At 40.5% G+C, this 23,320-nt stretch overlaps 1 protein-coding gene across 3 annotated transcripts; it reads right to left on the reverse strand.

Annotated features, from left to right (window-relative positions):
- Positions 1–7: 7 nt before the first annotated feature.
- Positions 8–22,747, reverse strand: OGT (O-linked N-acetylglucosamine (GlcNAc) transferase). Of its 3 annotated transcripts, none has more exons than XM_062502615.1 (22): positions 22,592–22,747; positions 18,799–18,979; positions 17,631–17,874; positions 16,046–16,114; positions 12,912–13,028; positions 11,519–11,598; positions 10,160–10,355; positions 9,769–9,909; positions 9,500–9,600; positions 9,154–9,307; positions 8,950–9,051; positions 8,533–8,712; positions 7,638–7,796; positions 6,924–7,013; positions 6,046–6,171; positions 5,461–5,631; positions 5,229–5,345; positions 4,982–5,149; positions 2,865–3,017; positions 1,911–2,163; positions 1,592–1,715; positions 8–1,050 (listed from the first exon to the last, which is right to left on the reverse strand). In XM_062502615.1, exons 1-22 carry the CDS (start codon positions 22,626–22,628, stop codon positions 876–878), a joined length of 3,138 nt encoding a protein of 1,045 aa, XP_062358599.1. In that variant the 5' UTR covers positions 22,629–22,747; the 3' UTR covers positions 8–875. The 3 variants fall into 3 exon arrangements, with proteins under 3 accessions (XP_062358599.1, XP_062358600.1, XP_062358601.1); XM_062502616.1 differs by having other exon boundaries at positions 18,799–18,949; positions 22,592–22,744; XM_062502617.1 differs by lacking the exons at positions 16,046–16,114; positions 17,631–17,874; positions 18,799–18,979; positions 22,592–22,747 and adding an exon at positions 14,258–16,012.
- Positions 22,748–23,320: the final 573 nt, after the last annotated feature.

Here is a 23,320-nt window from a genome sequence, read left to right on the forward strand (position 1 = left end):
AAATGAGTCAAACTGGCAAACCAAAGCTTTATTTTTTTTTTTTTAAAGTCTTTGCTACAGTACCTAGGACTGCACCCCTTTACATAATTAACAATCATTCCTGAAAGATCTGTATTTGGCACCAGTTTGTGTTCACCTCAAACACTTGTGGGGAAGATTAATTTCAAATCAAATTTGTTTTTTTAACAGAATAGGAGCTGCCATCATGAAGCCAATTAGCTGAGTTATTGGAGAAGCTTAAAAAACAAAACAAAACAAAAAAACGAAAGTCCTTATCTTAACCAACACATTACAGAAAGCTCCAAAACAGAGGTCAAACATTAAAAGGCTGATATAGGCTCAAGTGGTTTATAAAACCTATAAAAAAAGACTACACCAGCACATACGCCCTTTCAGTCCACGCAGTTTAGAAATTAACACAGGGAGCAACTTGCTAGCTGGAAATCTTGTCATGGGAGAACCACATATATACCAGTACCCAAAATCAAATGTTAAAACGCTCCAATTCCCAATCCACATAAAAGGAGAGAGGTTTGTAGGAAGATTAAATCCATCCATGATATCATAAACTGGTTGGGTAGTTCAAACTTCCCCCAGCGACCACTTTGCCACTCATACACACAGGCTCACATGTACACGGCTCAATCCCATCCAAATTCCTCATGGAATAAAAGGATCCCAGGCTCTATTGAGTCTTTCCCTATCATGCATGAAGTTAAGTCTGGCTGTGCTTTAATCACCATCATGTATTACTTCAGCCACAGAGTACCAGGCAGATTAAGTAGAAATGCACAGTTTTTAGCTCATCATCTCTGCACAAGTGTTGGAGAGGCTCAGTTCCTGGAGAGTTCCTGGCGGGCACACCCAGTCTCTCTTCATGCAGACTCGCTGGCCTCCACTGGTTTGATCATGTGGTCTGGTTTGTTGCCCGCAGCGTAGTGATCCCACATCTGGAGGTACAGCCGCTCCAGGTCCATCGTGTACTGCTTCGTGTTGAACAGAGGGCTGGATATTCTCTGCTTCCACACTTTGCCACGGATTTTTTTCAGGCTGCAAAAGAGAGTTAAAGCAGTCATGAGACGTCCCAAATACCGCACAATACAGTTTACCTTTGAAACCTGCTGTTCTCAACCAATCCAGAACTGCCTGTACAAGTGTTTCAAAAAACAACTGCTACCCAAACTCCACCAAATTCCTGTTCTGTCTCATTTCTTATACAGACCAGCATGACCACTTCAAATCAGAAGAGCTGCAGCATTAATTTGCACTATGTGCAGTGCAGTAACACTTTACAACCTTATTTTAATTTGAAGTGAGAAACTGCTTAATCTTCAATTTAAAAAGAACAAAACATGAACTGCATTGCACTTTTCCACACTATGCAGCTCCTTCAGAATTGTTACTCAATTAGGAGTGCTGTTAAGTTACCATAAAAGCAGAAACTGAATTAACTGCAACACAAGACACCTCTAGAAGAGGACTGCCCATAAAATATCTGCAGGATTAAAACTACTGATGTTTCAGCACTGTGCCCAAATACAGTACTCTACATTCTTGATGTTCCCACATTGGACAGTTCAAGTTTGCTTACTATTCCAGGTCAGTTCCCAGTTTCACAGCAATATCCTCATACTCCTGTCTGCTTTTTGCAATTAGCTCAAGACAACCCAGGCAAGTGAGCTGTGAAGCAGCAACTCGTGAGGCAAGAGTCTCGCCTGAAGAAAAGAAAATAAAAGGCAAATCAAAACCAACAAGAACAACCAGGAATGAGTTTATCAAGTGACTTATCACACACTAGGAGTTACTTTCCTTCTACCTATACAAAAGGCAAAGTTTGACGTGTTTGCTGTAACTAAAAAATTACTAATATTCCAACCCATGTATTCAACATAGGTACACTGCTGCATTACCTGGCATAGTGACCATTGGAGTCCCAGCCCAAAGCACATCCATGCCAGTTGTGTGCCCATTGCAAAGGGGAGTGTCCAGACAAACATCAGCCAACTGCCCTCTCCTCACATGTTCTTCTTTGGGGGCAACTGGTGAAAAGATGATTCGGTTTTGGGCAAGACCCAAGTTTTGTGCGTACTGCTGGATATTGGGCTCTCCTACAGCTGGGAAACGTAGCAGCCAAAGCACACTGTTGGGAACTCTTTTTAGGATCTGTAACAAAAATAAGAATATACAGGAAGCTCAGAGAGGAGCATTTACTTTTCTGAACAGAAACTGCCACATACTAAAACGAAGCAGAAGGCATCATCATTCAGTACTTTGACGTGCAGAGCAGAAATTAAACAGATCACCATCATGAATGAGATCACTAGGACTGCATTTCTGATCCCACTGGAAGAAGGAACAACTCTGAGCAACAGTTTACAGAGCAGTTCCTTAAGAGAGTAAGTGTTGAACTTTATGATCTCATCTACTTATAGGCCCATACTCTGGAATATAAAAAAAAATACCCCAAAGTAGCTCTCAGCAATACACTGTAAACTGGAACCTGACACACATGCTCTCCACTCATCTATGTGCCAAAGCCAGCTATAACTCAACTGGAGAGACTAAGAAATTCCAAAATTATTTCACAATAGAGAACCAGCATTAAGGGACAACTGTCCCAGCACTGGGACAACTTTAGCTTTCCCAAACACAAATTTTCACTGGTTAGATTTGAAATGTACCTAAAACCCTCTATATTCTACTAACACTAAGCCCTGAAACATGAGCACTGTAAGGATTTAAGTGGCTCAAGGTCAATGTTTTCCAGAGAGAAGTTAAATCTTAACTTGCATCAAGTTTCTGCTAACCTGAACAGCCTTGCCAGAAATCTGACCTTAGCTTTACTACTGGACAGAGATACTCACATTAGCCCACATCTGCAAGGTAGAAGGATCAATCTTATAGAGCTGATTGAAGTTACAGTACACAACAGCATCCTCTGGTAAGCCATACTGAGAACGGGTAGTAACAATTATAGTCCGTGGAACTTCTTCACCAGTTGCTGCTTTGTTGTTTATCTAAAAAGGGGGAAAAAAGCTGCTGAAACACTGGAACTGCAGAAAACAAGACTATGCCCTGTGGAATTGTCTTGAGACACATTGGTTAGCATAAAGAATTACTGTAAGCATATTTTTTGTTTTATGATACAAAACAAAACTGTCTACTTACCCATTGCAAGAATTTAACTGGTATGTGTACACGCTTGTGGATGCCACAATGTTGCAACCACCAAGGCAAAAAACACTGGGCATTTTCATGCCCTTCCTATATCTCCCCGAAATTCCAAGTAACTGGAATAATTGGAAAGAAGAATCATATAAAGAGGCATTACACATGGAATCCTATCCTCTTTAAGGTCACGTAATTTCCTTGAGAGCAAAAATGAAATTAAAACTGAAAGACAGAATAAAAAGGTATTTAGAAAGCAAAGGTGGGGTTTGGTTTGTTTGGATTTTTGTGGTTTATTTTTGGGTGGGTTTTTTGTGTGTGTTTCTTAAGATAGAACACAGTAACCATAGAACAGATAATCAGTAGATGCAGACTGGTGTGTAACTGGGAAGACTGTAAGGAACCAGTTGACAAGGAAAATGATAAAAATGCTGAAAATTAGAAGAGTTAATGACAAATCTGAAAAAAATTGATCTTACAGCCTTCACAAAGAATAGGAATATCCTAATAAAAAAGCAGCAGAGGATGAAGCCAGAATAATCAAGGTACCATGCAAGAGTCTTGAGGGTTAGTAAAATGGAAGCATGATTTCAAGTTTTTTTTAATAACGACATGCTATGATGGGATCAAAACCACATAAACAGAGAGGACAAGACAGCTACTTAGAGCCTTTTTCCTTATATATATGTATTTTTACATACATAAGTATTTAAAATTTAGACAGTGGCATTGCAGCCAACCACTGGTGACACACTTGATGTGAATGACAATGACTCACTGTCACTGACTGTTAGAAGATGCACAACAGCTCAGCAAAAGTTGATAAATATGCTACCTATTCAGGTCATTGACACCTCAAAAAACACAATGCTCAGTTCTTATTGACCTATGCCCAAAAGTAGCTGATGTCAGCACAAAGAAGTGCTACATTAGCATCAATGAAAGACAGAAATCCTGTTTTTTAAGTGCACAGACAGAGCTGAGAGTGTTTCATCTCAGTGGAGCGTCAAAACAAGAATTCTCTATGATTCTCAGACAACTTCAGAAAGAATTGCTAACAGCCTTACTGACCAAAGTAAGACAAACTATTACCAACTCAAAGAAAAGTCTCAGTTGTGAAGAAAAGAACTCAAAAATAAACCAAGGTATGAGATCATGAACAGAGCAGAGGCAATTATCAAAATTATGTAAGAGGTTCCTGAGGGACTGTAAACTGAATAAAATTCACAAGATAATGAGTTATGCCAATGTCAGAGTATGGCATTTCTAAAAGGGAAAAACTGTTCTGCAGTGGAAGAAAAGTTAAACAACACCAGTAACTGTCACTAAAATCCCATGAACTCTTAAGCACTGAGAGGTGCTTAATACAGTGCAAAATTCTGAAAGATGTAAGGAGATGAATAAATGTTCTTGAAATACAGTGGAATAACCCTGCCTCTATTCTATTACTCAGGAATTTTTTTCTAACATAAAAAACCACAACTGACACTGAGTAACAGATCACAAATCTTGGTAGGCTGCAGGCAACAAGGAAATCTTGGCTTCAAATTCAGAACAAGCAAATATATTCTTAATGCAACAAGAAATAATTGCTTTGGACTTTAGATACCTCTAGATACAATTCCTCTATCTTTGGGGGAGGGAAGATCATCTTCCAGTACATCTGTGGCTTATAATGAGCTTCCTTCAGTATGACAACTAAACAAATCAACATGACAGAAAACACATTTGCTTGGAGGTTTTCTTCACTGTTATGTTAAAATTTACGTATATAACATAAACACCAAGACAACAGTGTCCTGAAGTGCCTCACCTGAGTCGTTGCTAATCCATTACTGATGTTGAAGCCATTGATAGTAATCTGAATTTGCCCACGGTTTATCATCTCAATCACAGCCTCTGCAATGGTGTTCATAGGGATCACGGGCATGCTGAGGGCAGCATTGCCATCAGTGTTGTCACAGCTGTCAGGACACTTCATCTGAGATAAATCACACAGAGATCAGAGGGAGTACTACTTTCAGTCCCCAGGACTGTACCCACACTGGAGTAGTTCTCACCTTAACAATCTTGACATCAGGAAGGCTGTCAAGGAATGCCTTCAAGTCAATGCCATTCAAAACAATCCTGTTATCATAGATATGACCATTGGATTTGAAATCAATGACTGCTTTTTTCTGTAAAAAAAAAAAAAAGTCAAGAAGTTACAAGATCCCTTGCCAGTACCAAGTGTCATTTCATAAAGACACTTGTAGAAAACCCCTACTTTTCTTGCCCTATTTTCCAACGTACCTTCAGGTGGGGGAACATGTTGGCGTGGTCTCCAATAAAGAAAGTGTTTGGCATGTAAGCTAATTTCTCTGAATACTGCTCAGCCACCTCAACTGGTGAAGTTTCTTTATCTGTGATGATATAATCCATGAACAATGCCCCACTGGTTCCAGGATAACCTAGCCACATTGCCTAAAACATAAAGAAAGGCTTCTTTTCCATGTGTACTGCAAAAATAAAGGCAGTTAAAAACCAACAAATTTTAAGTTACATTTGCCACATATAGGTTCAAGTTCATTCTTCTGCTTTAATAACTTGAGAACAATTCCTAATACCAAACTTTCAATACTAAGAGAGTGAACAGCTCAAAGATGTTCTAAAATTAATCTCTCAAGCAAATTTTCCCCATGATGTGCAGCTTGAAGCCAGAACACTAATCATCAGTGATTACAGCTTCTCTCAGCTGAGACAACTCCTGTAGTCTAGAATGACTCTGATGAAGGCTCCTCTCATTCTCTTTCCATAGGCATTTTAGAAAACCTTTAGTCAAACCCCCCCCAAAATACCTCTGATTCTGGCCTATTAAGGGCCCTGGAACTTAGTTACCTGAATAGGTGCTGGTCTCAGGGCAAACAATTCATTTCGGGCTCCTTTGGTGTAGCCATTCATATTAATGAGAATGTGAATCCCATCCTGATGGATGCGGTCTGCTGCTTTTCCATTACATGGTATCTAAGAATAAATAAATAAATACATACATACATGTTCTTTTTGTTTACAATCTTCCAGTAATAAATGTGGTCAGTCATCAGTGTAACAATGGATAGATGCCAACTGCATAATTTAATTTGAGGCTTAAATCTTGTTAGTCCTGGTTTTACAGAAGCATAAATCTTCAGCACAGCAGTAAAGCTGAGTAGCAGTAAAACTAAAACTACAGACTAGAAACTGAGGTTATATAAACCAGAACACCCTTCCCCACATCCACTCCTCGAAGGCTAATTAGTAATTAAAGCTCATATAGGGCAAGTGGCACATTCACAAACGAAGGTATACAGAAGATCAAAATGAAGATCAAGAATAAGCCAGTTAACTACTCTACAGGGTTTTGCCTTGACTTCTGTGTATACTGAAATCCTGGACAGTTTTCACACTGAACCTAAGGCAAGCTTAAATGTATATGCAGCTGTGACATCTTGACTTCTCCACAACATTTAAGTATTACTTATCTTGAGATCTATTAAAGTGAGAGCTATTAAATATTGGTAATGTTACTTTTTAATAATCAGAGGTCACAAGATAACCACCACATGGCAGGAAGGGCATAATGCCAAGACATATCTACAAACTTCAAAATTCTCAAGAATGACCCCAATTCAAGAAATAATTGCAACTAACAATCTCAAACTACATCTCTTTCCATCTCTTTCTTAATTTAGAAAAATTTAGGTTTGCTAAAAGGTAAGTGCATAAAACAAACTCACCTGAGATAAGTCAATGAAATGATTTGCTTCAGCCATCACTTTTACACGGAAGTTCGTCCCATCATCAGGACTCAGGGCATAACAGAATACCTAGAAAATGAGGCAACAAAAACTCAGTATCTATGATAGCTTAAAATAAAAGAGCCATAAAATAATTGTGATATAGTGTGATTTAAAATTACATCTAGTTTCACACAAGTAATTTTTATTTACATGGCATTTACCAATTGAGAAAGAAGTAAAAAAAGCTGCACTAGGCCATTTTTTACACCATTGAACCTAGCTCTGCCAGAGTGCCAGAGTATGGCACTGCATCCTGCACAGACATATAGCCAATGTTCTCATCAGTGCAAGCCAAAGTAACTTTGACAGATCTGCATAAGAATTAAATCTCTAAGAATGCCTTCAAGTCACCTCTGACTTTGTAATTAGTGAGAATCATAACTATGAATCAGATTGAATAGACAAGCTAAGCCTCAGGGAAGCTTTTTAACAATGACTAGTTCTCCCAAGTAGGAAACTGCAAGTGTATCTGAAAACAGCACTTCATACTGGTAAAGGAGGGTGACTTGTGCTGAAGAACTCTTCAACCCATAAAAAAAAAATACCCAAGAAGCAAAAATTTGCTCTTTCCTTGTTTAATTGCCTGCAGTTTTAAAAAAGTGCCCCTTACAGGCATATTTAAAGCTCTCAACATGCAATTTTTATTTTTACCTCGAATTTGTCTGGGTTATGCATGCCTGGAATTGATTGCATTAGGTGTGAGGTTGGATGGTTTCCAAAATCAGAGCTCACATAGCCAATACGAAGTCGACCTTCACTGGCCTTCAAATCCTTGGGATGTTCATATGGTGGCTTGTGAAGAACATTAATCTGCCAAGAAAACACAAAAGTGTTCACAAACTCGGGAACTAAAATCTAAACAAAGGGACAAAAGGGAATTTGCAGAATTAACCTTATCCCACATTCAAGCAAGCAGTCATGTACATCTGCTGTTCTAAACCTGCATTCTACATATTCTACTGGAGCCAAGTGCAGTGCCCACACACTGTGTCACAAGATGTGATGTCTCTGCTCTCAGACAAACACAGACATCACTACTGCATCTCTGCTTTTCTAACAGTTGCAGTATTTCACCCATGATTATCAAATACACTGATACCACACCAGGATCCTCAGGGAGCTCTTAAACCACAAGGCATTTGTGATCTGAACAGGATTGCTGTGAGGCACCAAAGCATTTGTTCTGTTCTTTGCTCTCCATCTTGCCCAGGCATCAGCTTGTAACCACTATCTCTGACAGGATTATCAGGCTACTCAGACAACTCACTTTGACAAAGTGTTACCTTCCATTAGTTAACCAGGCTCTCCCACCAGCTGACAGCACATTTTCAATTATAAATGGCAACCTGCACAAGTAGTCTGTCTCAAAACTCACAAGCACTAACAGCTATGAACATTACATCCCATCTCTTCACATGTCAGTGACTCAGAAAGCTTACAAAGGCTAATACTGACAAATACGAGTATTAGATTTTGAGTAGGAACAGGCAAAACCCCAAAGAACTTCAATCAACAATTAACAACTGGCCTGTACAGAACTTCCTACCTTGTCCAAACAGAGATTTCCATGTCTCTCAGCAATTGCCTTCCTAAAACTGTGAGAAAGGGGATACAGCATGCTATGATGTGGGTGTACAGAAGGCAGTCTGTTTTTCTCGAGCTGATCTGCTACAATGCTAACCAGCTTCTTCATTCTTTCATCATAGTCTGTCCAGTCACAGACAATCTATAAAAAAAAGGAAAAAATATAAAGATTAGGACAACAGCTTCCTTTGTCCTGGATCAGTTATTTCATTGAGATTGAGATTAATATATCTTCCAAAAATGGAAGTGAGAACTTCTGTAATTACTGTTGATGACTGTATAATCTTATCTCTGATTTAAGTCTAACTCTTTACATTCAAGTAAGTAATCTCCTGCAGAGGAATCTTAAGAATTACAATCAAAGCCTCAGCTTCCTCACCTGCAAACAGTGGGCCAAGTTGCAATAGGCATCTGGGAAATCAGGTTTAAGTTTCAGAGCAGTACGGTAAGAGGCAATGGCTTCTGGTATATTCCCTGAATCCTGTGAAGACACAAATGAGTCAGCAGGTAAAAATATCTTCAGGATAACTACTCACAGTGCCCCACCACACTCTTCCAAGAGTGAATCATTCGCATGTGCTACCTTGTGAATCGAGGCCAGGTTACTGTGGGCATCAGCAAAAGCTGGGTTTATCTGAATGGCACGGGTGTAGCACTGCAGAGCTCCCTGAACATCCTGCATCTCCTTCAAAGTGTTTCCCATATTAGAATAAGCATCTGCAAATGTGGGGCTGATTCTGAAAAATAAAGAGATTAGGTCATGAACAAGAAAAGCCCCTCCTCGAAAGAGAAAGCACGCTCATACCCCGACTTCTCAATTTGAAGAGCAACTATGGAAATTACAACACACGACTAAGTCATCTTCTGTACCAATCTAGGCACTCTCTCGTTAGGAAAGGCTTGGACTCTTGCAGGGAGTATCCATTTACCTAATAGCCTCTTTGTAATGCATCAGAGCTTCCTGTAACTTTCCCTGCTGTTGCAGAACACTTGCTAAGTTCGAATGCGCGGCAGCAAACTCTGGAAACACCTGGAAGAAAAAAAAGTTGACTCTGTCTCAAACAGACCATAGCAAAAATACCTCTGCATTTATTACTGTATTTTCTTACTTTTTTTTTAGAGAGAGGGAAAAAAACCTTATGTCTTATTACACATTCCCAACTCGAACCACCCACCTCTCTCTCACACTCAACTGTACCTCAAGAGCCTTCCGATACAGACGGACAGCTTCCTCAATATTGCCCTGCTCCCGCTTGATGTTTGCCAGATTGTTCAGAGAATCTGCATGAGTGGGACAAAGTCGAAGGGCTGTGTTGTAGCATTCTTCTGCTTCTACCACCTTCAAAAAAAGGGGCATTTTCAATATAGTAACATTTATTGTAAAAGCACCATTTATGAGAAGTCATTATACAATCAGTTTTAAAATGTTCGAGATGGAGATTTCGTGAATTATTCTTCCTTTTAAGTGAGGTTAACATCCATCTTAACAACTTGCCCAACAACTTATCAAATTGGTGACAGCTGGTGTCTATTAAAAAAGCCTTCACTGTACAGCATTCACTGTAATTTTAAGAAGAAGTGCTCCTTACACTGCCTTTCTCTTTCAAGGCATTGGCCAAGTTGCAGTAGGCATCAGGGAAGTGGGGCTGGAGCTCAATGGCCCTCCTGTAGGTGTCTATGGCCAGGTCTATCAGGCCCTGCTCATAGTACACACAGGCAAGGTTGCCGTGCACAACTGCGTGATTTGGGCTCAAACTCAAGGCTCGCAGGTAAGCTGCCACAGCTCTGTAAGAAAATTAAGAAAAAAAAAAGGTAAACAGTCATCCAGAGAGCAGGAATTATTTACCTTGGTACAGTGAACAAGGTCAAGTCTCCGGAAAAACAAGCACAGCTTTCAGCTACTTTTTAAAAACATTTTTCATTACTAGGAAAAACACCTTCTTCTCATTACCCCATTTTCTGCCAGTTTATTATTCAATTTGAACAAGAAAAACAGTATCACATTATTCTCTCCACTAACCTGTCAGTATTTACTTAGACTTAAATCATCACTTTGTTCAAAAGTGAAATCTTTAATTATATGCTCCTATAGAACTATATAGATGGCTGATGTATTCAAATCCAGTTTCTAGGAAAACCATAACAATATACACCAGTAAATGTTTATAAGATGATGTAGAATCTGAAATTATGGAAAAACATGCCTCAATTAGTTTGGTCCACTAATTCATGCTTCAATCAGACATCACTCACTCATTTACTATGTGCACAGTGCAGATAATTAACCTGTTCCCTGCAAGCTTTTATTAAATTTGGGGCCACAAACCACAGCTATCAGAAATTAAAAACCAATTACTAGATGCAATATCGTACATTGCATATAAACAACACAGCCTGGATCTTTTCCCAGAAACAAAACATTCATGTATCAGATTAGAAGTCCCAGAACAGGTTAGTTCAGTAACACAGCCAACACTATTGCAACCCAAGGAAATAAGATGAGGCAGAGATGTCACAAACACAGAATATTCAACCAGATGTTTAGCTGAATTCCAGCCCAATTTGTCTCACACAGAAGGAAAATTTTAGAAGAGACACATTTGTAAATTATGTTCTGAATCACATAATGAAAACAGAGAATTCAAGCATTCGGGTCTTTCTTGTGCATCTTATTTTCACCCTCCCCAGCCGTAACTTCAGAACTATTTTCATCAGAAACTCTCGTTTTTGACAACGCATTACATACAAGTAAGTAACATGAAAGAATACATTCCACTGTAATTTTTCATTTTTATTTAAATAGACCAGTAGCCTGGTCTGTCTGCACTTCAAAGTCATTTGCTTGCTAAGCTTATAGCTGAAGTCTTTGCTACCCCTGACCACAGATACCTCACAGAAGGAACATAATCTGTATCTTAACACATCTGACAAATCACAGATCTGCTTACCTGTCAAATATCCTTGCCTCCTTCAGAACATTTCCCAGATTGATATAAGCATCCAAAAAATTTGGGTCAAGTGTTACAGCCTGAAAATATTTTTGAAGTAGAAGTTTTGAGCATTAAACATGAACACATTTTCTATGAAACTGAGTTGTTTGCCGCTTTTTAAAAATTCGATAAATATAATATATAAGCTTTTAAGATTTTATCAATAACCTAGTATGGAAGGAAAACTTACAAACCAACCACAGAGCAAAGTTATTTATCTGTAGAAATGACAGCATGTACTACCTTCATATTTATTTTTCTGCTCACCTACTGAGTTGCAACTTCTGCAGAATAAAGTGTTAGGCTGATCATACTTAACACTCCTGTCTACTGCTGTTGTCTCTAGCTTGTTTCTAGAGAAGAAACCCTAAAAAACCTTATCGGTATCCTTAATCTACAGCAAAGGAAGACAGATTTTAAAGCTTTACCAGTGCAGGAAAACAGGCTGTTCACAAGAATAAGGAAACAGCAAATGCATCACGTATGCAGGGAAAACTCAGCAGCAACGTAACTAAAACATCTTTGCTCCCTTCAATACTAGTAAAACACAAAAAAACACTTAAACTGAAGTTACAAAAGCTGCAGTACAAAGCTACACAAGCCTCACTCTTACAGTCTCATGGGAACTATTAATTCCAAATTAAAATACTTCATCTATCACTAACTAGACACATATTAGAAAAAAAAAAGACAAAAAAAAAAGACAAAACAAAACTTGAGCAGCTAGACTTTTTTTCTGTAGATTTAAAGCCACAAATTTCAAGAAGAAACTGCTGCCACATCTTAAATTCAGCTTTAGGGCACTCCAGAAACTTTAGAGATAAGGACAAAATTAATTAGACACTAATTAGAAGGTATCAACCAGCTACTTAATGACACTAATCTAGAGAAGTCTGAACAGTAGTGAAAAATAACCCTGGAGACGAGAATTAATGTGTCACTTAAAACTGTTCTTCTCAGTTAGTAAAAGGACAGTAATACCTGAAGCAAAAATCACAATGCAAAATGATTTTAAGCACCAAGTTGATTCTTTCTCTTGCACACAAAACATGCAAAACATTACTATCAGATCAGATTTTTAAAAAATTTAGTCTGGTAAAGGGCTGAAGAATAATTTAATTAATTTTTTCATATCTGACGTGTGTGAAGTCCTAGGGGAGTTCTAAGTGTCTCCCTCTAGTAGCATATAGGCAGTTTGAAACATTAGCAAGTTTAAAAAAACAATCAATATGAGCTGTTAACCAACAGGATCATACAAAGATCTCCACTATCAAATTATTTATCACCTGCAAGCACACAGCTGCACGTACATTCAAATCTAGCAGTGAAGCTGACTCCCTTAGGTAGTTACCTTTTCAAAGTGATGAATTGCAAGCCAAATTTCTCCTTGGGCATTGAAAACACAGCCAAGATTACTCCAAGCCACTGCAAAGTTTGGTTGAGTCTCAATTGCTTTTAAGTAACACGCCTTGGAATAGTTAAAGAAGAGAGATACAAGGGAAGGGGAATATTTGTAAAAAGAAAAAAATGAGAAAAAATAATTGTTAGTATGCCTTCTCTAACCAGCCAAAAGTGACCCTGCAGTATAGGCTAGCTTGCGCCAAAACTAATGCGCTGCAAACTGTTGTTGATCCTGCGCCAGCGCAAACCAAAACCCAGGTGCAAGCCCACCATTTTTCAGTTATGCTGGTAACAGATTAACATTCCTTCAGACACCAGATTGCCACAGAAATCATCTTAGGAACAATTCAAGTAGCTCAACAGAAACATCTGCCGCCCTCAAGTGCATAAAAATAAAAAAACCAAAAATATTACCATGTGAAAACAACTTCACTCTGAAATATAATTTTTCAAATATTCTGAATCAGATAGAAGTCACTTAAAAAAAAAATACAAAAAACAAACAAATAAAAAAACTACTGAAAAAGATAAAGCTATTCCTCAGTTTCAAGTGTGCTTGTCAAATCCCATCCCTATCTTGTTTCCCCGTTTCTTCAAAACCAATTCAACCTCTCCTGCAGCTTCAAAACCTCAAATGACAGGATTGCATGAAGGTTTAGGTCCCTGTAATGCAAGCGCAAGAAATCGCTGCGCATCCTACCCAGCACGGCGCCACGCTATCGCTGCGAACTGCTTGGCTCTAGTGATTGCCCCAAGGTGCAGTGAACAGCCAACCAGAATCATTAATCTACCAGACAGGCCCACATAAAACTCGCATGTTAAATTTGATGTCTGGACTCTGTAAAAACGTGTTACAACCCAATTTTATCCAAAAGGCTGCAGCCTGGAGCTCGGGCAGTCGCCCGATCAGAGATTAATCATCGAGTCAACCGTTCACGGGGGCTTTAATCGCACGCAATGCGCGTTACCGCTGCGCAGCCTTTGCGCTACTGCAGGATCACAGCGCATCATCAGAAGAGCAGAACGCTGCAATCCAAACAAAGAAGAAAAAAGGAAAAAAATGAACAACCGGAAGAGTTAGAAGCTTTTACTATTAACTATCTCCAATTATTTCTTTAAAAAATATTTTAATTTACTTTTACTTTATTTCTTTGAAAGAATTTGTGGCTAATAGTATAAAATATTCTTACATTACTTGCTTGTAATTAAATATTTTAAGCTGTTTCTGAAGCCACAAGACAGAAGATTCAGGCATGGAGGCAAATGGTTTTGCTGTGGCAGTTACAAACCCGTTACCATATTTCTCATCATGTGACTTTTCGGTGCGTTCCTTGCTGGAAGAGGAGGAGGAGGTGTGTGTCTGCCCTAGATCCAGGCCTCGAGCTCCCTTCAGCGAGGCACCTTACGCATGGAATAGGAGGTTTCACCCACCTGAAACCTTCTAAATACAATATCAGTGGTGAAAAACCAAAAACAAGAGAGAAAATAAAACAAGATCATTAGTAAGAGTTCAACAAAGCAATTGCATTTTTTTGGATATGTCTTAACACATGGGAATGAGGATAATCTGTCTGTAACAAGGGAGACATGCAGAAGGGAGAGGGTTAATCGGGCAATTGCATACAGCAGGGACTTTTTTTTTTTTTTTTTGGAAGAAAGGCTCTGAAACATCTACAAAGAAATTAAATTTTAGTTCAAACTGTAAGGAATCTGCTGGCTTGATCTTTCAAATGGACTGATAACCAAAGAAACACATTGCAATTTACTCAAGATGTTTTTCCTCGTTTATTAAGTTCTCACAAAACGGAATAACACTTTCAAACTAGGTGTCTCCAGAGCTCTGAAACAAAGAAGTCAGCAACCTAAGGCAGGCGCAGTGTCTTGGCCTATACCAGTCACACTAAAGCTGCAGTGAAGTGCAATTCATGTTAGCTGTCCGCTTGGTGGGCTGAGAACCAAGTGTCTCAAAGACTGTTCAACTCTGAATGCTGCTACACAATGTTTTCAACCTGGATCCGACCAAATCAGTCAGGCTGCCCTAGGGTGGTACACGCATCCAAGTTGTTTTGAGAAACAAAGCAATACTGAATTTTGAACCTGCAGTCCCCGTTACCCCACAAAGATCCCCACCCTCCCCAAATGGTGCTGCAGCCAAACAGACAGCTACGCTGTTCATACACTCCACTTCTGAGCATGCGCGTGGGGCTTGGAGCGACAGCCGTGGAGCCCAGAGTGGTTCTGATTTCTCCACACTCCTCACCCCTGCAGCGCGGACGCGTAAGGTGGCTTGTAACAAGACAATTTCTTTCTGCAATCCAAATTTTAACGTGCCAAGAATTTTGAACTCATCTTGGTGTTCGAATTCTCAGTTTAGGAAATGCACGACTGCTAGAAGCCACCTTTCCACTACAGCAAGTTTTCTTTTGATCAGTTCATTTACCAAACAAACCAGCTTTGTCCTTCCGATTTCTTTATTTTGGGGGAGGGGAGAGGGAAGACATGAAGAAAAGATATTGGGGGATGGGGGTGGGGGGGTGGTGTGTGTCGCATACTGCAGCTATTATTTACTAGCCTTTCTTCCACTATCAAGGGAAGGGAAAAGTTAAAAGAATAAAAAACTTTAAAAGCCAATATTACAAGGTAACATTTGGATAAGTTTCTTCTCCACTTACAAGCCACAAAGGACTTTAGAAGAGCAGCCTTTTCAATAGCACCTGCATCGTACAGGAATCTCGAGCTAACCACAGGCTCTCTGCTTGGCACCAGCAGGCAAGCCTCAGATCTGAAGGATTGTTACTTATTTCCAGATGAAAGCATGATGGAGCCCCTGCCCAATACTTCAGAATGGTATCAGATAGTCTAGTTCAGCAGCAAGGCTTGGTAACTTTCCATTTCTTGACTTAAACCAACTTTTTAAACATGGACATGCCATATCTTGCCCTGCAACTACTCTGGGGTGTTTCAGTGCCTTCAGTTTTCAGAAGTTTCTCAGACTGTCTGTAGATCAACGCAGATTTGGAGACTTGGTGCAAAGTTCAAGTTTTCAAAACACTGACGTTTACATGTATTCTACCCAACACCTACCTTGGCTTCTTCCAAGCGACCCAGGGCTTTGAGCAGGTTCCCCAGGTCACTACGAACACAGTACAAGTCCTGAAAAATCAAAATCACACCATCAGCTTCAGGACTTCCCACAGGTCTTCACTGAGAATTTGCAAGGAATAACCCAGCTCAGTTTACATTCTTAACAGATGCATCACAAACATAAATTATTTCTCTTGACCTAAGATTACAAACAACAGATAATCTGAGCAAATTTAGTACTGTGTAAGTACAACTGTAGAGAATCAGAAAGAAGCTGTATTTCATACAATTCCTATTATACAGAAATAAAAAAACTGCAAACAGATGCCTACCCAGCAGCTTAAGTCAAATGTAAGCATTTCAAGCCCCATTTTTTTTCTCAAACCACAACTTCAAACCTGTACTCTTAAGATACACCATTGCCATTATAGCTTTTAAATAGATATATCAAGTGTTTTTGCTGCCTGTATCCCTAGAGAAGTTTTCCTCCCTGTTTTGCCCACTAATCCATCCATTTCCAACAGCTTTACCACATGCTCTTGTTATTTTATTTGTTTGAAATGAAAGCACAGTTTGCAACACCATTACTCAACAGTAAAGACCAGAGAGAATGTAGACATTTTGTCAACACTAATGAAAGGATTTACTAACCTAAACAAAACTCAACTCCTGCAAAAAAACCACTATCTCACATTACTCTAACCAATGCATCCACTAGTCACACCACTTGGCATGTAAGTCAGACAAGTTCACAATGGCTTAAGAGAAATAAGGTTCTGGGCCCTTGCTAGACTGGGTTTGCTTTTGCTTTTCCTACAGAAAAAGGATTTATGCACATGGGACCAATGCTGCATTTGAAGTACTTCTTATAAAAATGTTTGACCAAAGAGCAAGTAAATACCTTTACCATGCTGAGCAATACTATATAAATTTAATGAGTATGATGCAAAATAAACATACAGCAGCAGTCTGTTTACTAAAAAAGTTAATTTGAAACTGTTACAACCAAAAATCCAACCACCACAGCAATCAACTTTATAGGAGTCACTTATAGACAGTCAGTTTCAGCCTATAAAACCTAAACTGATGCTCCTGTAAACCAGACCACAATGGAAAACTAACTCAGTCTACAGCAGAAATCTTACCAAGGCAACACTCATCACCATGAAATTTCTGACTTAATGATAAAGTAATACCTGGTCATTTTCTAAGATCTCTCTTTCAAGTCTAAGCATCTATTCTCTCACTGCAGTACTACCTTAAAGCACACAAGAACTAAATATGGGGCCATTCACTGCAGCTTCTGCCTTCAGAAATGAAAAGTCAAACCTTACTTTTCTTTTATCTGAAAAGGTAAGTATGTTACATATACAGAAAAGCCAACAGCCAGTAGCACGTACTGCAATACACAACTTTTTATGACAAAAGCCTCTCAAAGATCCTTAAAAATAGCATTAACTGCTTCATTAAGTTTATGGTATACAGGCTGGAAAGATTATCTATTGTTCTTTCTTTGAAAGCTGCTACTTCTGTGTCCTAAGGCAGTAATAAAGAATGGACTTTTATAAAATAAGGCATTACTTACAGGATTGTACTGAAGGGCAGACACATATGCCTGTACTGCTCCTTCCATATCACCTGCAGCTACGAGTGCAGCAGCCAAATTAATATATCCATCAATGAAATCTGGTTTGAGGCGCAGTGCATGTCTGTAATGTTCAATTGCTTCCTGCAGCTGTCCACGCTCCTTGTACACATTGCCCAGATTTGAATAGGCTTCAGCCAACAGTGGATTCTGTTTGATTGCCAAAGTGCTGAAATGAGCAGACCTGAAGAAAGCAGACAAGTTAGCAAATAGGAAACCACAACCCAAAAACAAACCAAAAAGCCCCAAACCAACCAAAAAAACCCCAAACAAAAACACCCTCCACATTCAGTGCTTGTCTGTTTATCTAGTTACTCTAGTGAACATTCATGCTCAGGTGAGCCAAACATGCAGCCAGCAGATCTGGACTTACAGAGCTGTTCTGTATCTTTATGGCCCCACTTTAAACTCTGATCACCCTAGTTCCCATTTTAGGCTGTACTGAACAAAGCTCTCATTTACAGTCAGAAGGGTTCAAGTTGCCTCACCAAACCTGAGATCAACACACTTGGAAAAAACACTACAGGGATCCCTCTTCCAGCATCTGTATGCTTTAAGCAATCTTCCACTTGATACTCTTTTCAAGAGGCGGGACACGACTAACATGGAAAATTCTGTTGTACCCTTACTCATTTTATTTTCCCATATCTGAACTACTACAATTTCAATCAGAAGCCTGTATCAAACAAATGTAAGTCTAAAGTTCTTACTTCCTTCACCAGCAAACGTGAATTTACAGCTAGAACAAGTGAAGTTCAAAATGCTAGTGGCACAGAAAGCAAGAACAGGAACAGATGAGCAGAAAAAACATAGGAACAACTTTCAGATGACAAAATTCCTTAAACTAAATACGTTGTTGTGCAGGAAACAGTCTTACAATTTAAAGAAAAAAAATCCCCAAACCACAAACCCTTACACTGTAGGTGGAATGAACATTACACATGTAAGTCCTGCTAGTACACACCAACGTGGCTGATGTTCCAACATTAATATGTACGATATTAAAATAACACGACAATAATGGCAATGTCGTCTGTTTGTTCTAAAGCTGCTGAGTCCAATTTGTATTTTTCTTACCCCAGCAAAATTCCAGAGGGAAGAATCCTACCTGTCCAGTCGGCGACACTGGAAGTGAATGGATGACAGTAACAAAAGCACACCAGTGTTATCAGGCTCCTGTCTCCAGAGCTGCATGCAGTGTCTCTCTGCTGCTTCAAAGTCTCCTGCCTGATACTCACGATGAGCCAACTCCGCTAACCCTTGGAAGGAAAGCATACGTTTCGTTGGTTCTGGAGAATCACCAAAACATTTAAAGGGGGAAAACAAAAAGTTAGATGATGGGAACAAACAAACAAACAAACAAAAAAAAAAGACAAAAAACCAAGAAAAAAACCAAAACAATGAAAACAAATGTACACAACTAAAGGATGAAAATGTTTGAAATGATATGAAACACTACAGCAGGTGACAGTTGGGACTCTAAGAACTTATCTGTACCAGTCCTTGATTCCATCAGCTAATAATACCAAAAATGCAGACTGCAACAACTGCAAATATTTGTAAGTCAATCGCTTTCCATTATTCTGAAACAGACTCCTGTAATGATATATTTTGGTTCCTAACAGTGGAAGTGCTGCTAACAGAACAATGACTCTCTGCACTCTCCCAGATGACTGAAAATCCTATGCTTTGCTACGTTTAAAAAAAAAATTCTAACAATTTAATATGGAAATGAATGATAGGAGACAAAGATTTTAATAAAGGACTTGAACAAAAGGAAGTTTTGCTGTGCAAGTACTGAAAACCCTTAAAAAATACAAAAAAAGCACAATGGGTAAAATTCTGAATCCTGCATACTCCTATTATTTCCTCTGAGGAGTCAAAATCCCTTCACAGAAAAAAAAAATTATCTTGGAACAACAATATCTGAGGAATGACAAACACACATCAATGATTATGCAACTGGCCTACAGGAGGAACCATTAAACAGACAGGGTACAGGAAAGGAGTTACTGCTCTTGGAGGCTTAGCTGGAACAGGAGTGACAAAATAGTTTTAGTATTTAATATCCAACTGTGGAGCACAAAATACTTAAATGAAACACCACCTGTTTCAGACAAAACAACTAGAAGTGAGAAAAGTAAGTAAAATTTCTTACAAAGTAATAAGCAAACACAGCTTGGAAAAAACCCACAACCATTCATCCTAGAAAGAAGTGCTGACCTTCAAATTCTGCCTTTATACCAACAACTCTTACTATGAAAAGGTTTGATTACCACAAGTATCTCTCATTTTTCCTCCTGTACTCTGCAGTCCCTTAATTCAATCATTAAACACTTACCACTTCATCCTCCACTTTTAAAATCTGAAATCTAAATTAAATAGATAAACCTTTTCTGATACAAGAAAACACCTCAATAGCTGGGCTTATGTTTTTACTACCAGAGTAAAAAAGTCCACAGACTCTCATGCTTTTGTGAGAACTTTAAAGATGGCCAAAATAATAATGAGATTAGGTACAGATTTACTACCAAGTGTTTATTTTATGAAATTGAGATTGATGCAATTTATTTAAATTACTTTCAAATTTGAGGTTTTAGCACTGGTAGGTTTTAATATAAGACAGTGAGTCCTCTATGATATAAGTATGGTAGTTTTTCCAGATCTGTATTGTCTCTGTTAAGTGCTACAAACTGTTTCACAGTAAACTGGAGCTACTACTGCCACTCATTTTCAGATAATTGACAAATTAGTAACCAAGTATCTTCATTCAGATTAGATTCCTGTTTTTCAAATCCTAAGGGCAAAGTGGACTTCAGGATCTGGTTAAACCTACTGGCAAAGATAAAAAGGTACAACCTTTATTCAACATAAGAATGTTGAACAGTGGCTGAAAACCACACCATTTATAAATGGTGCTGACAGTAATACTGGAGCACCAGCAGACTGTTCCTCGCTCGGGCCCTGTGCTGTTAACAGGTTTTGCCCTTCTGGCAGTCAGTATATTTTCAAGTTGATGGCACAGAGAAACCAGACTGAGGAAGAGCATGCCTCATGAACTCAATTTCCTCTTCAAATACATTCCAATTGTTTCAGTAAATTTCAAAGAAAAAAAAAAAAACACCCCAAAACTAAACAAAACAACCCAGAAGTTTACACTTCAAGACTTATAACTGCAGGGAAACAAGCTTCCAATCATGATCTAAATACTACATTTTGACTACTCAAAGCAAGAAGTCAAACTGAAGTTGCAAATTCCAGAGCAAGAGAGAAAGCTGTACAGATTTAACACCTGAGAATGAGAACTATTAACAAAAGAAACACTGATATTTTCTTTCATTTATCAAGTGTCTCTGTTTACAAAACAACACACCCTTGTCTCCAGAGAAAAGGCAAACTGTGTAAAACTGCCAGTCATCTACCTTCAAGCATTTATTTTATAAGCTATTGTGAAGAAGTTCACTGAAAAGCAGGAAGTGGATAGCCACATCACAAAGTCCAGAACCAATGAAATTTTAATACAAAGTTGGCTGGAAGTTATGCAGTGCAAAAGACAGCCCATGAATGGATGCTCACTGAATCAATTTGTAAAGAAAATAACTGTAGTGTGAAGAGTCACAGCCAGGAAAATCCCTTATCAAGTCTTGCATAAATGAATTTCTGTACCTAGGCTAACTTGTGCTGAATGCTTCGGCTATGACCTTGGAAAAGTCTAGTACTAGCCTAGTGCAGTGACAATGACCTTCCCTGAGGCTTCTAGACAATACAAGTAAAACAAAAAGCTGCATAAAACCACCGCAAACGTGCCCAAGGCCATTTTCCCCCCACAAATACCATCCTAAACACTTGCAATACACTCATGTTCAACCTTGCATTCAGACAGTTCCAGACAGAAGCAGTGGTTACCTCCAGCTGGGGGGTGCTGGATAGCACAGGACTCTCTCCCAGCGTGCACGTGGTTCTTTTTAGCCCCAGGGATCCAGGCTACAAGAGGATGCTGCAGCCTCGTTGACCACACTCAGCTCTAGCTGAGAAGGTCCGAATTACCGTACTGCAGCACTTTTCTGTATCATTACCGTTTCTCTTTAGATCCCTGTCTCCGCACTGCTATCCCGTCTCTTTCTCCGAAAATCCTCCTTTTCACTTCTACTTATCCCAGGCATCATTTTCAGCTCTTCCTGCCCCTCTGGTTAAAGAAACTCCCAAAATTTGGGGGATAAAGCTGTGTTGTCCTTTAATCCTTTCAGTAAGCATAACACTTCTTTCTCTTGCTCACCAGAGAAAGTCAGACTTCTCCATTCCTCAAGTTCTGATCTCCGAACTAAATTCAGGGCAGGATCTTTCCTCGTTACAACACGCTATCTTACTGTCCAGAAAAGGGCTTTAGTGGTCGGCTATGCCACCGAATCACAGAACGGTCTGGGCTGGAAGGGACCCTAAAGATCATATCGTTCTAATTCCACCGCCATGGGCAGGAACACCTTCCATTCGACCAGGCTGCTGAAAAAAGAAGTGCTGCCTAAGTGCAGCGAGCGATTCTGGGCAAACTAATACACATTTTGGGTCAGGCTTTTACCCTACTTCGCCCTCTAACGCAGTCACCTGATAGTCTGATAAATATAGCAGCGATCCCACCGCACTCACACCTCCCCGCGCCTCCCCGGCAGCGGCCCGGGGGCTGCCCGCGGGCAGCGCCCACCGGAGCGCACCCAGGAGCGCGCTCGGGCCCGGGGCGCACAGACCCCCACAAAGGCGGCGGGGACACCCCCGCTCTGCCGCGTCTGGAAAGTTCCGCCGGGCGCGGGCCCAGCGAGCGGGGAGCGGCCCCGGGGGCGAGGGCACGGCCCGGCCCCCGCTGTCCCCGGCCAGCCCATCCCCGGCGGCGCCGCAGCTCACGGTACCTGTGCTGTCCGCCACGTTCCCCACGGAGGTCGCCATCGGGACAGGGGCCGGGGAGGCTGTGGCGGCGACGGCAAAAGGTGCGCTCGGGCCGGGCGGTGCCGAGCTACCCGCACTCGCGGCGCGCTGAGGCGGCGCTCCCGAAATGGCGGCGGCGGCGGCGGTACCGAATGGCCGCGGCCGGAACTATCTCCGCGGAAAAGAGTCCGGGCGGCGCCGGGCAGCGCTGCCACACGGCGGGCGGAGGGACCTCCTGGAATCGGCGCGCTACAACCCTCAGGTTATCGTTCCGCGCGCAGCGCTGCGCCAAAGGCGGCGGGACTGCGCATGCGCCACCACCTCCCGGTACCCCCGCACGTGGCCCCGCAGAACCGGAGCTCACGCGCCGGGAGAGCGGCGCTCAAACAAACGCCGGGACACCGGAGCTCACTGGGGCATCAGAGCTCAAACACCGGGACAGTGCAGCTCAGTCACAGGGCCAGCAGAGCTCAATAACCGGGACACCGGAGCTCACCGCCCCACCAGCGCACAGAGAAACGGCAGCAAAGGCGTCTGTGTCCCCATTCCTGCTGTGTTCCCACGAGTTCCGTCAGCCACACGCCAGGACTCCACGGAACCCCGGAGTCTGCATGAGCTTCCCCGGGGCACTGAAAAGTAGCAGTGAATCGTGAACTCAGATTACCAAAGTAATTGCGATTTATAGAAAAAGTAGGGCAGCTGTTTCTGAAGTA

The sequence above is a fragment of the Cinclus cinclus genome, chromosome 15 (genome assembly GCF_963662255.1).
Source record: "Cinclus cinclus chromosome 15, bCinCin1.1, whole genome shotgun sequence".
In the NCBI taxonomy this organism is placed as follows: Eukaryota; Metazoa; Chordata; class Aves; order Passeriformes; family Cinclidae; genus Cinclus; species Cinclus cinclus.

What these genes read in the sequence shown, in the direction of transcription:
- OGT (XM_062502615.1), bottom strand. Translation starts at nt 22,628, where the DNA reads ATGGCGACCTCCGTGGGGAACGTGGCGGACAGCACAG. An exon ending in CAGTGTCGCCGACTGGACAG is followed by an intron (nt 17,875 to 18,798) that starts GTAGGATTCTTC and finishes TGCTTTCTTCAG; the next exon opens with GTCTGCTCATTTCAGCACTT. An exon ending in GTCGCTTGGAAGAAGCCAAG is followed by an intron (nt 13,029 to 16,045) that starts GTAGGTGTTGGG and finishes AACTATTCCAAG; the next exon opens with GCGTGTTACTTAAAAGCAAT.